Source organism: Salvelinus fontinalis, chromosome 1 (assembly GCF_029448725.1).
Source record: "Salvelinus fontinalis isolate EN_2023a chromosome 1, ASM2944872v1, whole genome shotgun sequence".
Classification (NCBI taxonomy): Eukaryota; Metazoa; Chordata; class Actinopteri; order Salmoniformes; family Salmonidae; genus Salvelinus; species Salvelinus fontinalis.
The window spans coordinates 19,007,877-19,025,477 of NC_074665.1; the positions used below are offsets into that span (position 1 = coordinate 19,007,877).

Sequence of the window (17,601 nt, forward strand, 5' to 3'; positions counted from 1 at the left end):
GGCACTTAACCCTAACTGTTCCTGTAAGTCGCTCTGGATAAGAGCGTCTGCTAAATGACTAAAATGTAAATATAAAATGAGAACTCATGTGACAGCCTTGCTCAAGGAAATACATTTTCTCAGTACTTCCATGTTCACTGAACATGTGCCTTGCCATTTAGAAAGTGCAGTCATGCCACTCTGAAAGCAACAGGTATGTGTAGACAGTAGACATTTCTGACTCATTGTGAGAACTCATTCTAGCAGAAGTCAACGTTGACTAAGCAGTTTGTCACTCACTCCTTTTTATGTTTCTCACCTGTATATTCGCAGGGCGGGTTGACATTAATGCTCATGGCATGTCGATGTGAAATCAACCCTCAATCTCATTGTTGACATGACAGGCTGGCATTAGATGACTGTCTCAAGTACTCCTGTCTCCTGTATTCCTTTTAAGCAATAAAACTGCATTCTTTCTCAAGAGCTCTGTGACTCTTTCTGCGTGGTTTACATCAAACTGTTTGTTTACTTTCTATTTCCTCGTGCGATTTCGACATTCCAAGGTCCCAGTAGAGTAGACAGATGTCACGTAGCCCTGTGGGGGTTCAAGAGGTTGGATTTGTTCTGATAGAGTAGGGAAGGGGGAAGTCAACATTAGGACGGTGTTCCTAATGTTTGGTATACTCAGAGGATATATTTATATTCAAGACTGATATTGTTCATTCTGATATTTCTTACTTTCTTGTTTGTTTTTTGACTTTTTGGATTATGTGTGTATTGTTATTGTATTACTGCACTGCTGGAGCTAGGAACATAAGAATTTCGCTGCACCTGCAATAACATCTGCAAATCTGTTGACCCAACCAATAAACTTTTATTTGATTTATTATGATTTATCATGGTAAACTGCATAACATAATATCAAACACTCATACAATAACTTAATGTACAGTGTATCTTCTTCACCCTTTCTCTTTTGTATTACAATGGCTCACTGTATAAGTACAACTGACCTCGTCCCGGTAAGAGGACTGAAATGACCAGTAAGAGAACACACATTTATTTCCACACAAGACGGGCACACGCAAACAGGAAGAAGGATGGACTACTGGAAGTGTTGTAATAATAGTGGCTCCAAACCTGGGCTCCAAAATGCAACTGAATAGTTCAAAGATTATGTTGGGGGTTCTCCTGCCCCTGGCTAGGCCACTGATTGGCTGGCAAGGTCACATGACACAGGTCAGGCGAGAGTTGCCGTTAGCAACGAAGTTTCCAAGGGCCAGAGGTGTGAAACCGGGGGATGGTAGCATCTGAGAGAGTATTTAACAGGTATGCTTGTCGTCAGCAAGGACTAGGGAGTAATAGAGCTAAGCACAGGCAAAATCCTAGAGGAAACCCTGGTTCAGTCTGCTTTCCAACACACTCTGGGATACAAATTCACCTTTCAGCAGGACAATAACTTTAAACACAAAGCCAAATCTACGCTGGGGTTGCTTACCAAGACAACATTGAATGTTCCTGAGTGGCTGTCACGATTGTCGTAATAACATTCGGACCAAAGCGAAGCGTGAAATCGGTTCAACATTTTTTATTAGAAGTGAACCGCACAAAAAATAAAAATAAAGAGCAAACGAAACGTAACGCTATGGAGTGCTCACAGGCAACTACACATAAACAAGATCCCACAAAAAAACAGTGGGGAAATGGCTGCCTAAATATGATCCCCAATCAGAGACAACGCTAAACAGCTGCCTCTGATTGGGAACCATACCAGGCCAACATAGAAATAAACAACCTAGATTACCCACCCTAGTCACACCCCGACCTAACCAAAATAAAGAATAAAACAGCTCTCTATGGTCAGGGCGTGACAGTGGCCTAGTTACAGTTTTGACTTAAATCAGCTTGAAAATCTATGGCAAAACTTTAAAATGGCTCTCTAGCAATGATCAATAACAGAGACTGAAGAATTAAAAAAAAAAAAAAAATGTGCAAATGTTGCACAATCCAGGTGTGCAAAGCTCTTATAGAACTACCCAGAAAGACTCGCAGCTGTAATCACTGATTCTAACATGTATTGACTCAGGAGTGTGAATACTTCCGTATGTAAATTTGGTATTTCTGAACTTAATTTTCAATACATTTGCAAAAAATAGGTTTTTGGGTGATAAAAATAAATCAATGTAGGCTGTAACACAACAAAATGTGTAATAATTCAAGGGGTGTGAATACTTTTAGACACTGTAGCCCAAGACTCTGACTAATGTGAGTGACGGTTGACATTTAGATGATTCTTCCACCATGCCAGGCAGCTGAGGCATGCGCCAAGAATAGGTATAATTTGCAAGTAAGTAACAAAGAAACCTCAGAGAAAAGCTCCAATTTAAAATGTTACAGAGCTTAGAACATTGAAAATGATTTTATAAGTGGATAACATTCGTTATTGTGTGCTGTGCTCTATGAATCTCTAGTGATGTCTACCAAACTTGATTATCATCTTTTGACCCTTAAATATGTCATTACATTCTACATGAGGGCTTGACAGGACGAAATAGGAGACGAGGTCGTAAACATGATCTGGTCACAGCACGTGACATTAAGACAAATTATGTGTTACACAATCAGTTTCCACCTCTACCGATGTACAGTAAAGGAGTATCTTGGAGATGTGGCCCATTCACCAGTCCATGTCACCAATATCACTAGTAACAGGGTTGGACCATTAAGTAATGGACGTTACAACAGTCACTCAGATACATTTGACGATTGATCAGGAGTTACTATGCAATGTTTCGCCTATGGGGTAGTGTCTGGTATTTTGGGGTTACCTGACGTTATTAGTAGGACTTATTAGTAGGACACATTCTCAGCCGTTGTTTTGTAAATCAGGACTCTGTATCAAATGAACGTTCTGCTGTGGACAACTTGATAATGAAGAGATAATGAATGGAATTTTAATCATGTGTTTGTCTGCCAATATGCCATGTCTCGTTAGACAATCACAGCTACAATGCTTTCACATCAGAGTGGAGTGTATCAAAACCACATGAAGTACATCCTAATACTAAGAAGAACGAGTGTGGGAGAGGGCAAGTGTTTCTTTCCAAGGTGATGAAATGGCTGACACATTGCACTGTGACGTGTTCAATGAAATGACCTAGTGAAAGAACAGAAAATCCTACCTTTGAAAGGAAATGCTATGCCTACACAAGACTGACATTTGACTCATCAGCATAGCTCCATAGACTTGAGGAATTCTTTCATTTGACCTATGACCTCTACCAGAAATAATATGCAATCATTTCAGTTGACAAAGACTCCAGTAAGAATTAAGACGGACCATTAGATTGAAATAGTCCCTGACAAATTAACATAATTTTCAATGCAATGAGCAAAAGGGAAATGACTCAACTCTGTCAGTAAACAATGATGAAACATCCTTTTTCTCAAAAACCTGGTAACAAACACAGATCTTGCTTTGGCTTCAAAGTTCAAGCTGATAGTATCAATACTGAGTGGGGGATTTTCTATAAATATAGCCACTGACAAACCACTGACAAATTCAAACACTATGTCCAGCTGCATGGGACCTGTTACCGTGTCTGGAACTATTTTGAATTGTAATGGAATTCAAATTGATGTGTCATTATAACACCATAAAGTCTGGAAACATTACTCTCCACAACAACTCATTCTGAAGAGTAACCAAAGTTAACACACATCTGCCAGGTTATTGGGCTCATTCACATGGAGCGAATAGCAGAGGAGCCATTCTGAGATGCTGGCTAAGGTGAGGCGTTGGCAGTGTAATGGGGTCTATTGGTATGAATGAGTAGGAGTAATATGACATATCTAATAGTAGAGTGACTGGACAGGGAGTATCGCCCACAGCTGCTGTCTGACATACCTGACCTTTTGACCTGCAAAAAGGTAACAAGATCCATGGACTCTTGGATTGGTTGCTGCAAATCTTGCATTTCTACTTATAGTAGATTATTATGAGCAAGTTATGAGAAAGTTGATGGACTACCTAAGAAAATGCAGTATTATCGTAATTTATTATCTATTTACTATAATTAATGAACTGTAGCAAAAACAAACATAAATATCACAGTAGTAGGATTGTGGTACTCATGTTTGGGCTACTCTGATAGGTAAACACGTTTAATGCTGTTTTTAAAACTGCTTTTGGGATACCCAGGAAACCCAGTTTTTTTCTGTGTTCAGCGGCCTATGAGGATGATTGCTCTAGAACAGAGGAGGTATTTTTAGTTAGTCAGTCAGTTTTATCCAGCCATCCCTAGGACTGTAAGGCATCATGGGAATCATACTCAGACAGCAGTGGGTCACTGTTCTTTACCCAAGAGCCCTAAATAAAATGTCAACAGAGCTCACTGGACCATGCTGTTAATGTCCAGTGTAATTAGAACATTTTCAGGCCCGATTGGGGCCCCTGGAGAGGAGGCCATGAGATGGTTCATCACAAAGGCTTGCTTTGTCCACCTTACTTGTGATAGCCTTGGTAAGTGTATGTGTGAAATGCTAGGTATCCATATGATATTATTGAAGTGTCCTATGTTAAGCAGATGATATGACCTAAATTAATTTCAGGATCCCATTATTTGCAGGGTAGGCTTTGCCAAATCCAACAATGTTTTTGTACTCTATTGATCTGAACCGAAATAGTAATATTTGGTGTGTGATATTCGTACATCTGTTCACGTGCTGATCGATGCATGCATGTGTTGGGTGTATTGACCCTCGATCTCTGACCATCAGAACAAGACCAAAAATAAATGATAAGCCTCAGCCAGGACAGACCACTTATTTCTATCAAGAAAATGCTTCTCAGTTACTTTAAAATCAGGAGATCTACAGTTGCTCCTTGCTTTAATCAATCTAAACCTGAGTCACTGACTCGCTCAATTCACCTCTGACCTTCAAACAGCAAACACAGACGCCTACTCACCCTACCTATCCGGAAGAGTTTTCTTTCCCTTCATCTCTGTGACTCAGCAGAATGCTCACTTTTCTACACTTTGATTAATGCCAAGTCAAACATGCCAAGTTACTCCAGGTCAGTGCATCCTGAAGAAAACAGAATACCTCAACAGCTTTGCGGGCAAACGACTAACAGGCAGTCCTAAATGTTTGCACACACCGTCTGTCATCTTCTGAGCTTCTCTCTGTCTCTAATAATATCACTGACCTGTCTGGACCCGTCTAGTGTATGCTCAAACATCTGGCAGCTCATCACATCTTGGTTAATGAGGCATTGGTCTGTCCAGTGCTGTCCATTAACCTCCCCTGCATAGCTATTCGTCAAATCAAGTGAGGCTCTCTGCACGTCACATGACACTGGAAACATAGTGTACCATTGAGGCATGGACCAGACCCTGACCTACTGCTCTTAGCTATGGTGACCACATTTAGGATGCATCCATTCAGACAGTCCCGAGGTTTCGGAATGTTTGCGTTCGTTCTAAATTCTCTTAACTCCTTGTTTGAATGGGTCACACCTGTATATATGAACTTCGTTATAAGAATCACACCACTTTAATAATTTGTTCACCGTTTTGTCACAAAATGTAATTATGGGCTCTATATCAATCAGATCCGCTTTAGCCGACATCCACATAGCAGTTGTTTTGGCGGTGTCGGAGGTGGAACTGCATTAGAATTGTCAAATCCGCAAGAGGCTTTTGGCATATCTAAAGCAGACCATGCCATTGGCTGCACGGAGTTGCATTACGAGAACTCCCACGCAGCCTTGTTTACAAGTTTGAACACTGGAATGGGAGATGTAGTCTAGACCTCGATTAGGCTGATAGAAATCCTCTATTTCATTTAATGAGTTTACATTTGAGCATCATTATTTCTATATAGCCTACACTTCCTCGTTCTAAACTTCTAACGGGAGTGGGACAAGTGTGGCTTCGTGACAATGATCAAGAGCAGCTACTCACCAATTTGACAGCTCCAATGCAGTTCCACCTCCGACATCGCCGAAACATCAGGCTTTTTTCATCGCCGAAACATCAGGGTTTTGGCTATCGCCGGTTAATGCTTGATCTGATTGAATCTACGTCTAAGGAGGTTCTACTTGAGCTTAGACAATGGTATTGCACGAGAAGGTGATGCCAGCCGGATAATTCCTCTTAGAAAATATATTCGTTAACCTAAAATCCAGATTGAAAAGTCAAGAGTCTTTTACACTATAAACATTAGATTTTATTTCTTATTTCTGAAAGGAACAGAGAACAGTAACCCATTTTACACACAGAGAGACCCTTCCTTGCAGTAGAAAAAGACGCTGGCGGTTAGACACCATGGCTCGTGTCATAGCCCTTTGCATTCCGCCTCATGCTTATTTACACTTCAAACAAACAAAGCAGCTGACAATGTTCACCACTTCCTGGTAAACTCTGAAGCCTCAGTCCCAAGGCATAGCCCTCTAACACTGACCTCTTTTCCATTCATTTCCCTTTTAAACACTTCCCTTACTTAGTCGTACATTCCTTAAATAACATCCCCACTCTCCTCATTCTCTTTCCCCTATTTCCCATAGGAGCGTTCACATACCACGGGTTCATTAAACACATTGAAGATAGAATAGCACTTACATACAGAAGCAGCAAACATTAAGAAGAGAAGGGTAGGAAGAGCATATAAAATGTGTTTGCATGCAAAGGCTTTTCAAAAATACAATGGACGTATGTATGAAAACCTTTGTGCAAAAAAAAGGTAGGTGCTCCATTTAGTCCTACACCTAATTGATAATATGCTGGGGTATAGTCATGCATATTTACCTGTATTGCTTTTCTGTTTTGTTTACCTGAAAGTCTTCAAACGGTGCCATGAAACACTGAAGCAACTTCAATATGAAGTTCGTCATGTTGTACCAAATTATTCCACTTTCAACGTCTCATTCTTTCACATTCTCACATTTAAAAGGCATTCTGTATTTCGGTCAGTGCAAAGACTGCTCTGGAACTGTCAACCATGTCCGTCAACATTCGGGCGACTTACGTTATACTGACATTTTGATGGCTTACCATGTCTCACAGCAAGGAATAGTTCCATCTATTACAGGGCAAGTAAAGATACTTCTGTTGATATAAAACTCACCAAAAAAAGATCTATGTACAAAATGCTAAACCTCCTTTGAAAATATTCACTAAAGTGCAGGCTCCCAAATCTGGAGTTATCTTTCTCTTTTTGAAAAAGCCTTAGAGCTGAATTAAATCCGTATAGCTGGAGTATTGCGGCAGATCTGAGTTATAGTGCGATTGAAAGGCAATGTTCCTACGTTCGTGGAGACTGCATTTACGCTAAACGTTGCATATGTCGCAAAGAGTAGTCTCGACAGAGTGAGCGGGCTGGTGGCCGAGATTACAAACAGCTTAACGGACAATCAAATTAACATTATAAAAAGGAAGGCATCTATGTTACAACACATTTTTTAAATTCACTACAAAAAGTGTACACTTTTAAAGTTTAAACCAATTTCTAGATATCTCAACCTTAAAATGCCCTTCGCTATTTGTCTTTAATTCTAGCTATATTTTTGTGGCTATGATAGCATTTTACCACAATGCTTTATGTTGAGTACTGGTCACAGTGATTAGGGGGTTAACTGGATGATAACAGATGCTTACTGGCTCAAACTGATGTTTGTAGATTTCTGTACCTTCACATATACCCCCAAACATGAAGAGAAACCCATTCTGAACCTTTCCATTGTAGTGACAATACAAAAATGCCCACTCTAAAGCCCCACAATGACCTCAACTGTTGACTTGTGAGTCACAGATCTTGAACATCTTAACTGTTCAGATTGTGGTTATATCTTCACTGTTGAGGGGGGTCAGCCAGCACTATCATGTGTACATACTGTTAAATTTACTGTTGTCACTCCTCTTACATCAAGCAATTGGGAGTTGATTCTGTTGGAGAAGATGGTGGATTTCTCATAAAAGCCTTGTTGTTGCTTCACCAGTATGGGGTTGTATTCTCTATGTGTCCCCAGCTCTGCCATTCAGGGAAGAATCCACTGGATGTCCTCGGGCTCCCGAACTGGTCAAACTCCATCTCCGGCCTCTTCCCGTCTCTCTTGAACTCCACTGGTGCGGTGGTCTGGATGATGGGGTTGCTGGTCTGGTCTGCGTCTGTGTCGTTGTGGAGCAACTTGTAGTTCTTCTCATCGTTGTTGTCCCAGTACGTCTGATCCTGGGTGGTGAAGCATATGCAAAACTCCACACGCTCCTGTGAGGGCACAGAACTTGGCAGGTCGAGAGTGAAAGCGAAGGTGTCAGTGTCCAAACAACCGTACACATTGTTTAGGTACGTACTAGCGATGTCCGTGTGGGTTTTCCACGAGTCAAACGTTATCCGTATGGAGACCGATTTCTCAAAGCTTACGTTCCTGACTTTCACAGTGCCGGTGAGCGACCGTTCCTGGAGTATGCAGTTTTCCAGACACACTTGGTTCTTCTTGAGCCGGTTCCTGAAGTCCAGATAATCTGCAGCGGGCTGTGGGAAATCAAGAGTAAAACTTTTCTCCACGGAGACCTTGAGGCCAGCGGTGGCATTGGCCAGGTCAGACAGGTCAAATTGAAGGTCAGACAGTGGGTCCTCCTCAAACTCCTTGAACACGTGGATGGCCGTTAGGGACATGCCTTTTGAATCGGCAAAGATCACCCGCTTCTTCCCCTTGGCCCTGGCACTCTTCCATCCCAGGCTGGAGTCCTCTAGCTGCTGCTTGGAGCTGATGCATGGCCTCAGTGGTTTGTAGCGGTTGACCAGGTTTCGCGATCGGCAGTCCTCGTACGTGCTGAGGAAGCTGCGCAGGGGTGGAGAGCTTGCCAGGCAGATCCTCATGGCTACATCTACTGGCATGATAGGACCTGGCATTGGCCTGGGGTTCAACATGTGGAGGACCCTGTTGAAAAAGAAGAAAGCACCAGACAAGGTTAAAGGCCAAATAGTTATCTGTTTAGGTGAGACTGAAAATAGTCAAATGTAGTCGAAAGTAAAGTAATGGAACTTGTGTCAGAATTCTGATGTTCCGAATGCAGCTGTGAAACCCTGACCTGATTTCACTGGACATGCTACCTTCTCCCAGACCCCTGCTGACGTAGGTCATTAATTGAAGAGACCTGTCATCCAAATTAATCTGCCACAGATTTGTAAAATATATAATACACTTGTTCCTGGAACAGTTTTAATATCTACACTGACAATAATGCTCAAAATAGTTTACAGGAGGCTATAATAATTATTTGTAGGGAGCTATATTGCATAATTTAACAATTCTAACAGGCCTAATTATTTTCAAGAAAAATAATTAAGCAATAATGCACGAGGAGGTGTGGTATACGGCCAATATTTTTAATTTTATTTAACCTTTATATAACTAGTCAGTTAAGAACAAGTTCTCAATATACAATGGATAAGGACTGTCCTTATGCACTACGCAACGCGGAGTCACAAACCCCTGAGGTTTGCTATTATAAACTGGTTACCAACGTAATTAGAGCAGTAAAAATACATGTTGTCATATCCGTGGTATACGGTCTGATATACCACAGCTGTCAGCCAATCAACATTCAAGGCTCGAACCACCCAGTTTATCATAAGCAATGGCCTACAAAAATCCAGAAAATAAATAAATAGCTATCAACCTTTAAAAAGTTTTTACTCACACTAGAATGGCTTTAACACATACAGTAAGTTCGTAGCAATGATTTGGGCAGTAGCCTAGGACAGGGTTTCACAAACTCGGTCCTGGGTGAACACATTTTAGTTTTTGCCCTAGCACTACACAGCTGATTCAAATAACCAAAACATTATCAAGCATTGATTATTTGAATCAGCTGTGTAGTGCTAGGGCAAACGCCAATACGTGTACCCAGGGAAGGGGGAGGACAGAGTTAGGGAAACCCTACACTATAGAATGGCCAGTCAATAAAACAATTAAGAAACAAGTCTCCAAGGTAAAAGAAAACTGGTCAGTGAGTGAGTTAATCATATTTCAGCAAGAGGTAATCTCACCTGGCATTCAAAAACGTTTATATTTAAGTAACGTTTCATGTTCTTTCATTGCGCAGTTCAAAATAAATGTCCCATCTATTTACTGTGCATCGAAGCGCTTCATCTTTGACGCACTGTGAGCTTACCTTGTGCAATTCATTGGAAAGACAAAAACTGTAAATGTAGCTGGTGAATAAACGGAATAACTTTTTAAGAACTAAATCGAAAAAAAAATGTCATTTAGCCATTCCGATGAAATATGGTTGAGGTTCCTGAATGCTGCGTGGCACGCCCCCTTCCCCTCTGCAGTCCAGCTGTACTGTTAATGGCCTCAGCATTTTCAATCCGTAGGCTACATCGGACGATTTGCATACTGCCTCACGTGAATACAGGATGATAGCCAATGGAGAAGCCAAACGAGGATCGCTCGAGCAATCAGCGAGCAGCTTTGCCTGTCTACAGTCCGCCCCAGGTGCTGAAACGTCTAGTCGGCTCAAGCTACGTTGAGGGATGGGGAGTGGGGGCGGAGATGGCTTGACAGAGTCATGATAGACCTCTACTGGTTATTTTCTGTTTAGAAACTACATGCATGTAAATAACATAGTTATAATATTGTGTTGCGCCCCCCCCCCCCCCCCCCCCCCCCTCTCCCCTCCCCTCCCCAGTGCTTCCCACGTTGTGTCAAGTTGGCTGGATGTCCTTTGGGTGGTGGACCATTCTTGATAAACACAGGAAACTGTTAATGTGACAAACCCGGCAGTGCTGCAGTTCTTGACACAAACCGGTGTGCCTGCCAACTACTACCATATCCTGTTCAAAGGTACTTCAGTATTTTGTCTTGCCCATTCAACCTCTGAATGGCACACCAACACAATACATATCTCAAGGCTTAAAAGTCCACCTTTAAACTGTCTCCTCCCCTTCATCTACACTGATTGAAGTGGATTTAACAAGTTACATCATTAAGGTATCATAGCTTTCACAAGGATTCACCTGGTCAGTATATGCCATGGAAAGAGCTGGTGTTCTGAGTGTTTTTTACACTCAGTGTGTATACATTATAGACTTTGTAGACATTATATACATTATTCCTTAAAGTAGGCTTACCATATCTCATAATATTTGGAAGATAGGCCTGAGACATCTCATAACATTTCATTAGCCCATTAGTGAAATTCCAGGTCTAGTTGACTCTTTTTGTATGGGAAAGTATGGGACCACAATCAAAATATAAGCCTGGGCTGGGAGACATTTCTATGGAGATCTTAGGCAACTTCAGGCTCTGAAATACGTCCACCCTGACACAGCAAATCTATTTGAACTTGTCTGAGCAGTGTATAAATTCATCATAGGGATTGTATGATCATCTGCAAGATGCCATTTAAAGCTAATAAGGAGGACTCTACATGGAAGCGTCCCGGGGAAACATTGTTCAAGTGCTTTGTTTGTAAATTATGTCTGAGTGTTGGAGTGTGCCCCTGGCTATCCGTAAATTTAAAAAACAAGAAAATGTTGCCGTCTGGTTTGCTTAATATAAGGAATTTGAAATGATTTATACTTTAACTTTTGATACTTAGGTACATTTGATCAATTACATTTACTTTTTATACTTACGTTTATTTAAAACCAAATACTTTTAGACTTTTACTCAAGTAGTATTTTACTGGGTGACTTTCACTTTTACTTGAGTCATTTTCTTTTACCGTATCTTTACTTTTACTCAAGTATGACAATTGGGTACTTTTTCCACCACTGTTTCTCTCTAAAAACATTTTTTCTTATTGCAAAATATTTCCTCATAGCAACCATTTGGCTTAAAGTATGTGCTTCCCTGGTTCGGTAAAGTAATATGTCTAGCGTTCACGGTCAGGGTCAGGAGTTCCTGCATATTCATTGGTTCATGCATAACAGGAAGTTACCTTAATGCTAGTCTGCACGTCCGCAGAATGCATGTTCACTGCTTTACAGTAGCAACACACAGTGCCTTCAGAAAGTATTCACACCCCTTCACTTTTTACACATTTTGTTGTGTTACAAAGTGCGATTTAAATTGAATTAATTTTCATTTTTGGTCAACGATCTACACAAAATACTATGTAACGTCAAAGTGGAAGAAAAATTCAAACATATATATACATAATTTATGAAAAATAAAAGACAAAAATATCTTCATTAGATAAGTATTTACCCCCCTGAGAAAATACATGTTAGAATTACCTTTGGCAGGGATTACAGCTGTGAGTCTTTTTGGGTAAGTCTCTAAGGGTTTTGCATACCTAGATTGAACTCTCCGTTTATTATTTTTTGAATTCTTCAAGCTCTATCAAGTTGGATTTTGATCATCGCTAGAAAGCCATTTTCAAGTCTTGCCATAGATTTTCAAGTCGATTTAAGTCAAAATGGTAACTAGGCCTCTCAGGAACATTCAATGTCGTCTTGGTAAGCAATTCCATTGTAGATTTGGCCTTGTGTTTTAGGTTATTGTCCTGCTGAAAGTTGAATTTGTCTCCCTGTGTCGGTTGGAAAGAAGACTGAACCAGGTTTTCCTCTAGGATTTTGCCTGTGCTTAGCTGTATTCCGGTAATTTTTTTCCTAAAAAAACTCCCTAGTCCTTGCCGACGGCAAGCATATCCATAACATGATGCCACCATGTTTGAAAATATGAATAGTGGTACACAGTGATGTGTTGTGTTGGATTTGTCCCAAACATAGCACTTTGTATCCAGGACAAGAAGTTAATTTCTTTGCCACATTTTTTTGCATTATTACTTAAGTTGCAAGCAGGATGCATGTTTTGGAATATTTTTACTCTGTACAATCTTCCTTCTTATCACTCTGTCATTTAGGTTAGTATTGTGGAGTAACTACAATGTTGTTGATTCATCCTCAGTTTTCTCAAATCACAACCACTAAACTCTGTACATTTTTTGAATCACCATTAGCCTCATGGTGAAATGCCTGAGCAGTTTCCTTCCTCTCCAGCAACTGAGTTAGGAAGGATGCCTGTATCTTTGTAGTGACTGGGTGTTTTAATACATCACTCAAAGCCTAATTAATAACTTCAAAATGCTCAAAGGGATATTCAGCATCTCGTTATTTTTTTCACATCTACCAACTGGTGCGCTTCTTTGCAAGGTATTTAAAAACCTCCCTGGTCTTTGTGGTTGAATCTGTGATCGAAATTCACTACTCGATTGAGGGACCTTACCTATAATTGTATGTGTGGGGTACAGAGATGGGGTAGTCATTCAAAAAGTATTTTAAATCCTATTATTGAACACAAAATGAGTCCATGCAACTTATTATGTGATTTGTTAAGCACATTTTTACTCCTGAACCAATTTAGGCTTGCCGTAACAAAGAGGTTGAATACTATTGATTCAAGACATTTCAGCTTTTAATTTTTTTATTAATAAAAAAATCCACTTTGACATTATGCTGTATTATGTGTACACCAGTGACACAAACTCTAAAGTTAAATCAATTTTTAATTTAGGCTCTAACACAACACAATTTGGAAAAAGTACTTTCTGAAAGCACTGTACATTGTGTAAGTGACTCTCTAATTACAGTATCTAAGTAAAGTTGAAATTGCAGCAGCAGCAGCAGCAGGCTAAATTAGCCATCATAGTGTGCCGTTGCGGTCTTGATAGGACCGGGTTGAGGTTTGGTTTTCACATGATTCAACATGAGACACAAAATGGCACTGACAGACATGGTCGCCCTGTTTCTAGCTCCTAGCCAATTCCAATTAAAAAAATAATAATAATTTGCTCAAAACGTTTCTTCCATTACTACTTAAGTAAGTCGGCGATCACTCGCCTGCATTTTCGACACGAAATTCAACTTTCCTGAATTGGATCCTTTGAGGAATAAGAAGAGGAATAAGGAGTGGGTTCAGACTCAGGAGGCGTGCATACCATCCACCACTTCCAAGTATATTACTTGCTAACATCCAGTCCCTGGACACTAAAGTAGACGATCTCAGGGCGAGGATCTCCTTCCAGAGAAACATCAGAGACTGTAACATACTCTGTTTTACGGAATCAAATCAAATTTCTTTGTCACATGCGCCAAATACAACAAGTGTAGACCTTACCATGAATTGCTTACTTACAAAGCCCTTAACCAACAATGCAGTTCAAGAAATAGAGTTAATCATGGCTCGCTCTGGAAATACTGTCCCCTTCCATTAATCTCAGGGAACAAGAAAGGTGGAGGTGTATGTTTCATGATTAACTAGTCATTGTGTGACTGTGGTAACGTACAGGAACTCACGTCCTTTTGTTCTTCCGATCTGGAATACCTCACCATCAAATGCCGACCGCATTACCTCCCGAGGTAATTTTCTTTGGGCATCGTCACGGCGGTGTATATCTCCCCCCAAGTCAACATCACGACGGCTCTCATGGAACTACACTGGAACTACACTTTGTGCAAACTGGAAACCACATATACTGAGGCGGCATTTATTGTAGCTAGGGACTTTAATAAAGGAAATCTGAGGAAAACTAGTGAAATTCTATCAGCACATCTCAATTGCTACTCGCTCATCGAAAACTCTGAACCATTGCTACTCCCCCTTCCGGGACGTCTACAAGGCCCTCCTCCGCCCTCCCATTGGCAAATCAGATCACGCCTCCATTTTGCTCTGTAGGCAGAAACTTAAACAGGAAGTACCCATGGACAGGACTGTTCAACTTTGGTCTGACCAATTGGAATCTATGCTTGTTTGATTATGCGAATTGGGAAATGTTCCGGTTTGCCTCTGAGAATAATATTGACGTATACACTGACTCAGTGATGGAGTTCATCAGGAAGTGCATAGAGGATGTTGTTCCCACTGTGATGATTAAACCATATCAGAACCAAAAACATGGATAGATGGCATCATTCACGGAAACTGAAAGCGCAAACCATCATATTTGACCAGGTCAAGGTGACAGTTCCAGTTTCCAGCCCTTCATAAGGCAAACAAAGAGGCAAAACGACAGTACAGGGACAAAGTGGAGTCGCAATTCAACGGCTCATACACAAGAGGTATGTGGCAGGGACTCCAGACAATCACAGATTATAAAGGGAAAGCCATTCAAGTCGCTGACAACGACTCCTTGCTCCGGAACAAGCAAAATACCCTTGTCCGCTTCGAGGAAAACAGTTACGAGGACTGTGAGCTTTTGTTCCTCGCATCCCAAGACGCGTCCTCAGAGCATGTCCAGACCAGCTGGCTGGAGTGTTTACGGACATATTGAATCTCACCCTATCCCAGTCTGTTGTCCCCACTTGCTTCAAGATGTCCACCATTGTTCATGTACCCAAGAAAACAAAGGTAACTGAACGTAATGGCTATGGCCTCATAGCACTCATATCTGTCATCATGAAGTGCATTCAGAGGCTAGTTATGGATCATATCACCTCCACCTTACCCGACACCTTAGACCCAATACAATTTGCATACCACCTCAACAGATCCACGTATGACGCAATCACTATCGCACTGCACAACTTCCTATCCCATCTGGACAAGTGTATATCTATGTAAGAATGCTGTTCATCAACTCCTGCTCAGCATTCCATGCCATGGTGCCCTCAAAGCTCATCACTAAGCATGGGCCCTGGGTCTGAACCTTGCTCCGTGCAACTGGGTCCTGGACTTCCTGATGGGCCAACCCCAGGTGGTGAAAGTAGGCAGCAACACCTCCGCCACACTGATTCTCAACACAGGGAACCCACAATTGTGCGTGCTCAGCCCCCTCCTGTTCTCCCTGTTCACCCATGACTGCGCGGCCACGCACATCTCCAACTCAATCATCAAGTTTGCTGACGACACAACAGTGGAAGGCCTGATTACCAACAACGACGAGACAGCCAACAGGGAGGAGTTGAGGGCCCTGGCAGTGTGGTGTCAGGAAAAAAACCTCTCCCTCAATATATATTTAAAAAAAAGAGCCGATTGTGGATTTCAGGAGAAGCCCCCATCCACATCGATGTGGAGAAGGTGAAAATCTTCAAATTCCTCAGCGTGCATATAACTAAAACCTGCAATGGTCCATCCACACAGATAGTGTGGTGGAGAAGGTGCAACAGCACCTCTTCAAGCTCAGGAGGCTGAAGAAATTTGGCCCCTTAGACCATCACAAACTTCTACAGATGCACCATTGAGAGCATCATACCGGGCTGTATCACCGCCTGATACTGTAATTGCACCTTCCGCAACTGCAGGGCTCTCCAGAGGGTGGTGCGGCTACCTCAATGCATCACCGGTGGCACACTGCCTGCCCTCCAGGACATCTATAGCACCCGGTGTCACAGGAAGACCAAAAAGATCATCAAGGACCTCAGCCACCCGAGCCATGGCCTGTTTACTCCACTACCATCTATATAGAAGGCGGAGACAGTACAGGTGCCTCAAAGCTGGGACCGAGAGACTGAAAACAGCTTCTATCTATTAAATAGTCACCACTAGCCGGCCTCAGCCCTGAACGTTAGTCACTGTTACTAGTCGGCTTACCACCCGGTATTCTACCCTGCCGTATGTACATAGTAATTGAACACTAGTCACTTTAAAAATTATTACATACTGTTTTATCCACTTCATTAGTATATATTGTGTTCTAGTGAAGGCACATTTACTGCTGTACACATCTTTCCTATTCATATACTGTCTATACTGTCTATAGACCGTACACACAATCATATACATACAGTAAACTCCATAAGTATTGGGACAGTGACACATTTTATTGTTGTTTTGGCTCTGTACTCCACTACTTTGAATTTGAAATGATACAATGACTATGAGGTTAAAGTGCAGATTGTCAGCTTTAATTTGAGAGTGTTTTCATCCATATGGGGTGAACCGTTTAGGAATTACACCCCTTTTTGGACATAGTCCCACCATTTTACGGGACCAAAAGTATTGGGTCAAATTCAGTTATATGTGTATTAAAGAAGCAAAAAGTTAAGTATTTGGTCCCATATTCATAGCACACAATGACTACATCAAGCTAGTGACTACAAATGTGTTGGATGCATTTGCTGTTTGTTTCGGTTTTGTTTCAGATTATTTTGTGTCCAATAGAAATGAACTGGTAATAATGTCTTGTCATTTTGGAGTCACTTTTATTGTAAAGAATAGAATGTTTCTAAACACTTGTACATTAATGTGGATGCTGCCATGATTATGAATAATATAATAATTACGCACAAATATCATAACCCCCAAAAATGCTAACCTTCCCTGTTATTGTAATGGTGAGATGATTATTCACAATTCTCATCCTTATTCACAATTCATTCAGGATTATCCATAATCATTGCAGCATCCACATGAATGTAGAACTGTTTAGAAACATATTATATTCTTACTTACAATAAAAGTGACTTCGAAGTGACTCCAAACTCTGTCGTTGGAAAACCCTACCCTAGTACCTATAAGCTGTTAGGAGAGTACTTTGATGTGGGACGATATGAACGTGGGAAGGACTCCATGGTCAGATGTCCTTTCAGACGGTAGTGTGAAGCTGCAGCATATTTATTTACTGTATATCAACCAACCAGGCCACATTCAAAAACATACCCACATATAGC

General features: G+C 41.2%; 1 protein-coding gene across 3 annotated transcripts; it reads right to left on the reverse strand.

Moving 5' to 3' along the window:
- Positions 1-6,187: 6,187 nt before the first annotated feature.
- LOC129830894 (protein phosphatase 1 regulatory subunit 3C-B-like) lies at positions 6,188-10,421 on the reverse strand. Of its 3 annotated transcripts, none has more exons than XM_055893755.1 (2): positions 10,158-10,421; positions 6,188-8,920 (listed from the first exon to the last, which is right to left on the reverse strand). In XM_055893755.1, the coding sequence occupies exons 1-2, from the start codon at positions 10,169-10,171 to the stop codon at positions 7,972-7,974; spliced, it is 963 nt and encodes a 320-aa protein (XP_055749730.1). In that variant the 5' UTR covers positions 10,172-10,421; the 3' UTR covers positions 6,188-7,971. The 3 variants fall into 3 exon arrangements, with proteins under 3 accessions (XP_055749730.1, XP_055749819.1, XP_055749909.1); XM_055893844.1 differs by lacking the exon at positions 10,158-10,421 and adding an exon at positions 10,033-10,147; XM_055893934.1 differs by lacking the exon at positions 10,158-10,421 and adding an exon at positions 9,684-9,784.
- Between the last annotated feature and the right edge of the window lie 7,180 nt (positions 10,422-17,601).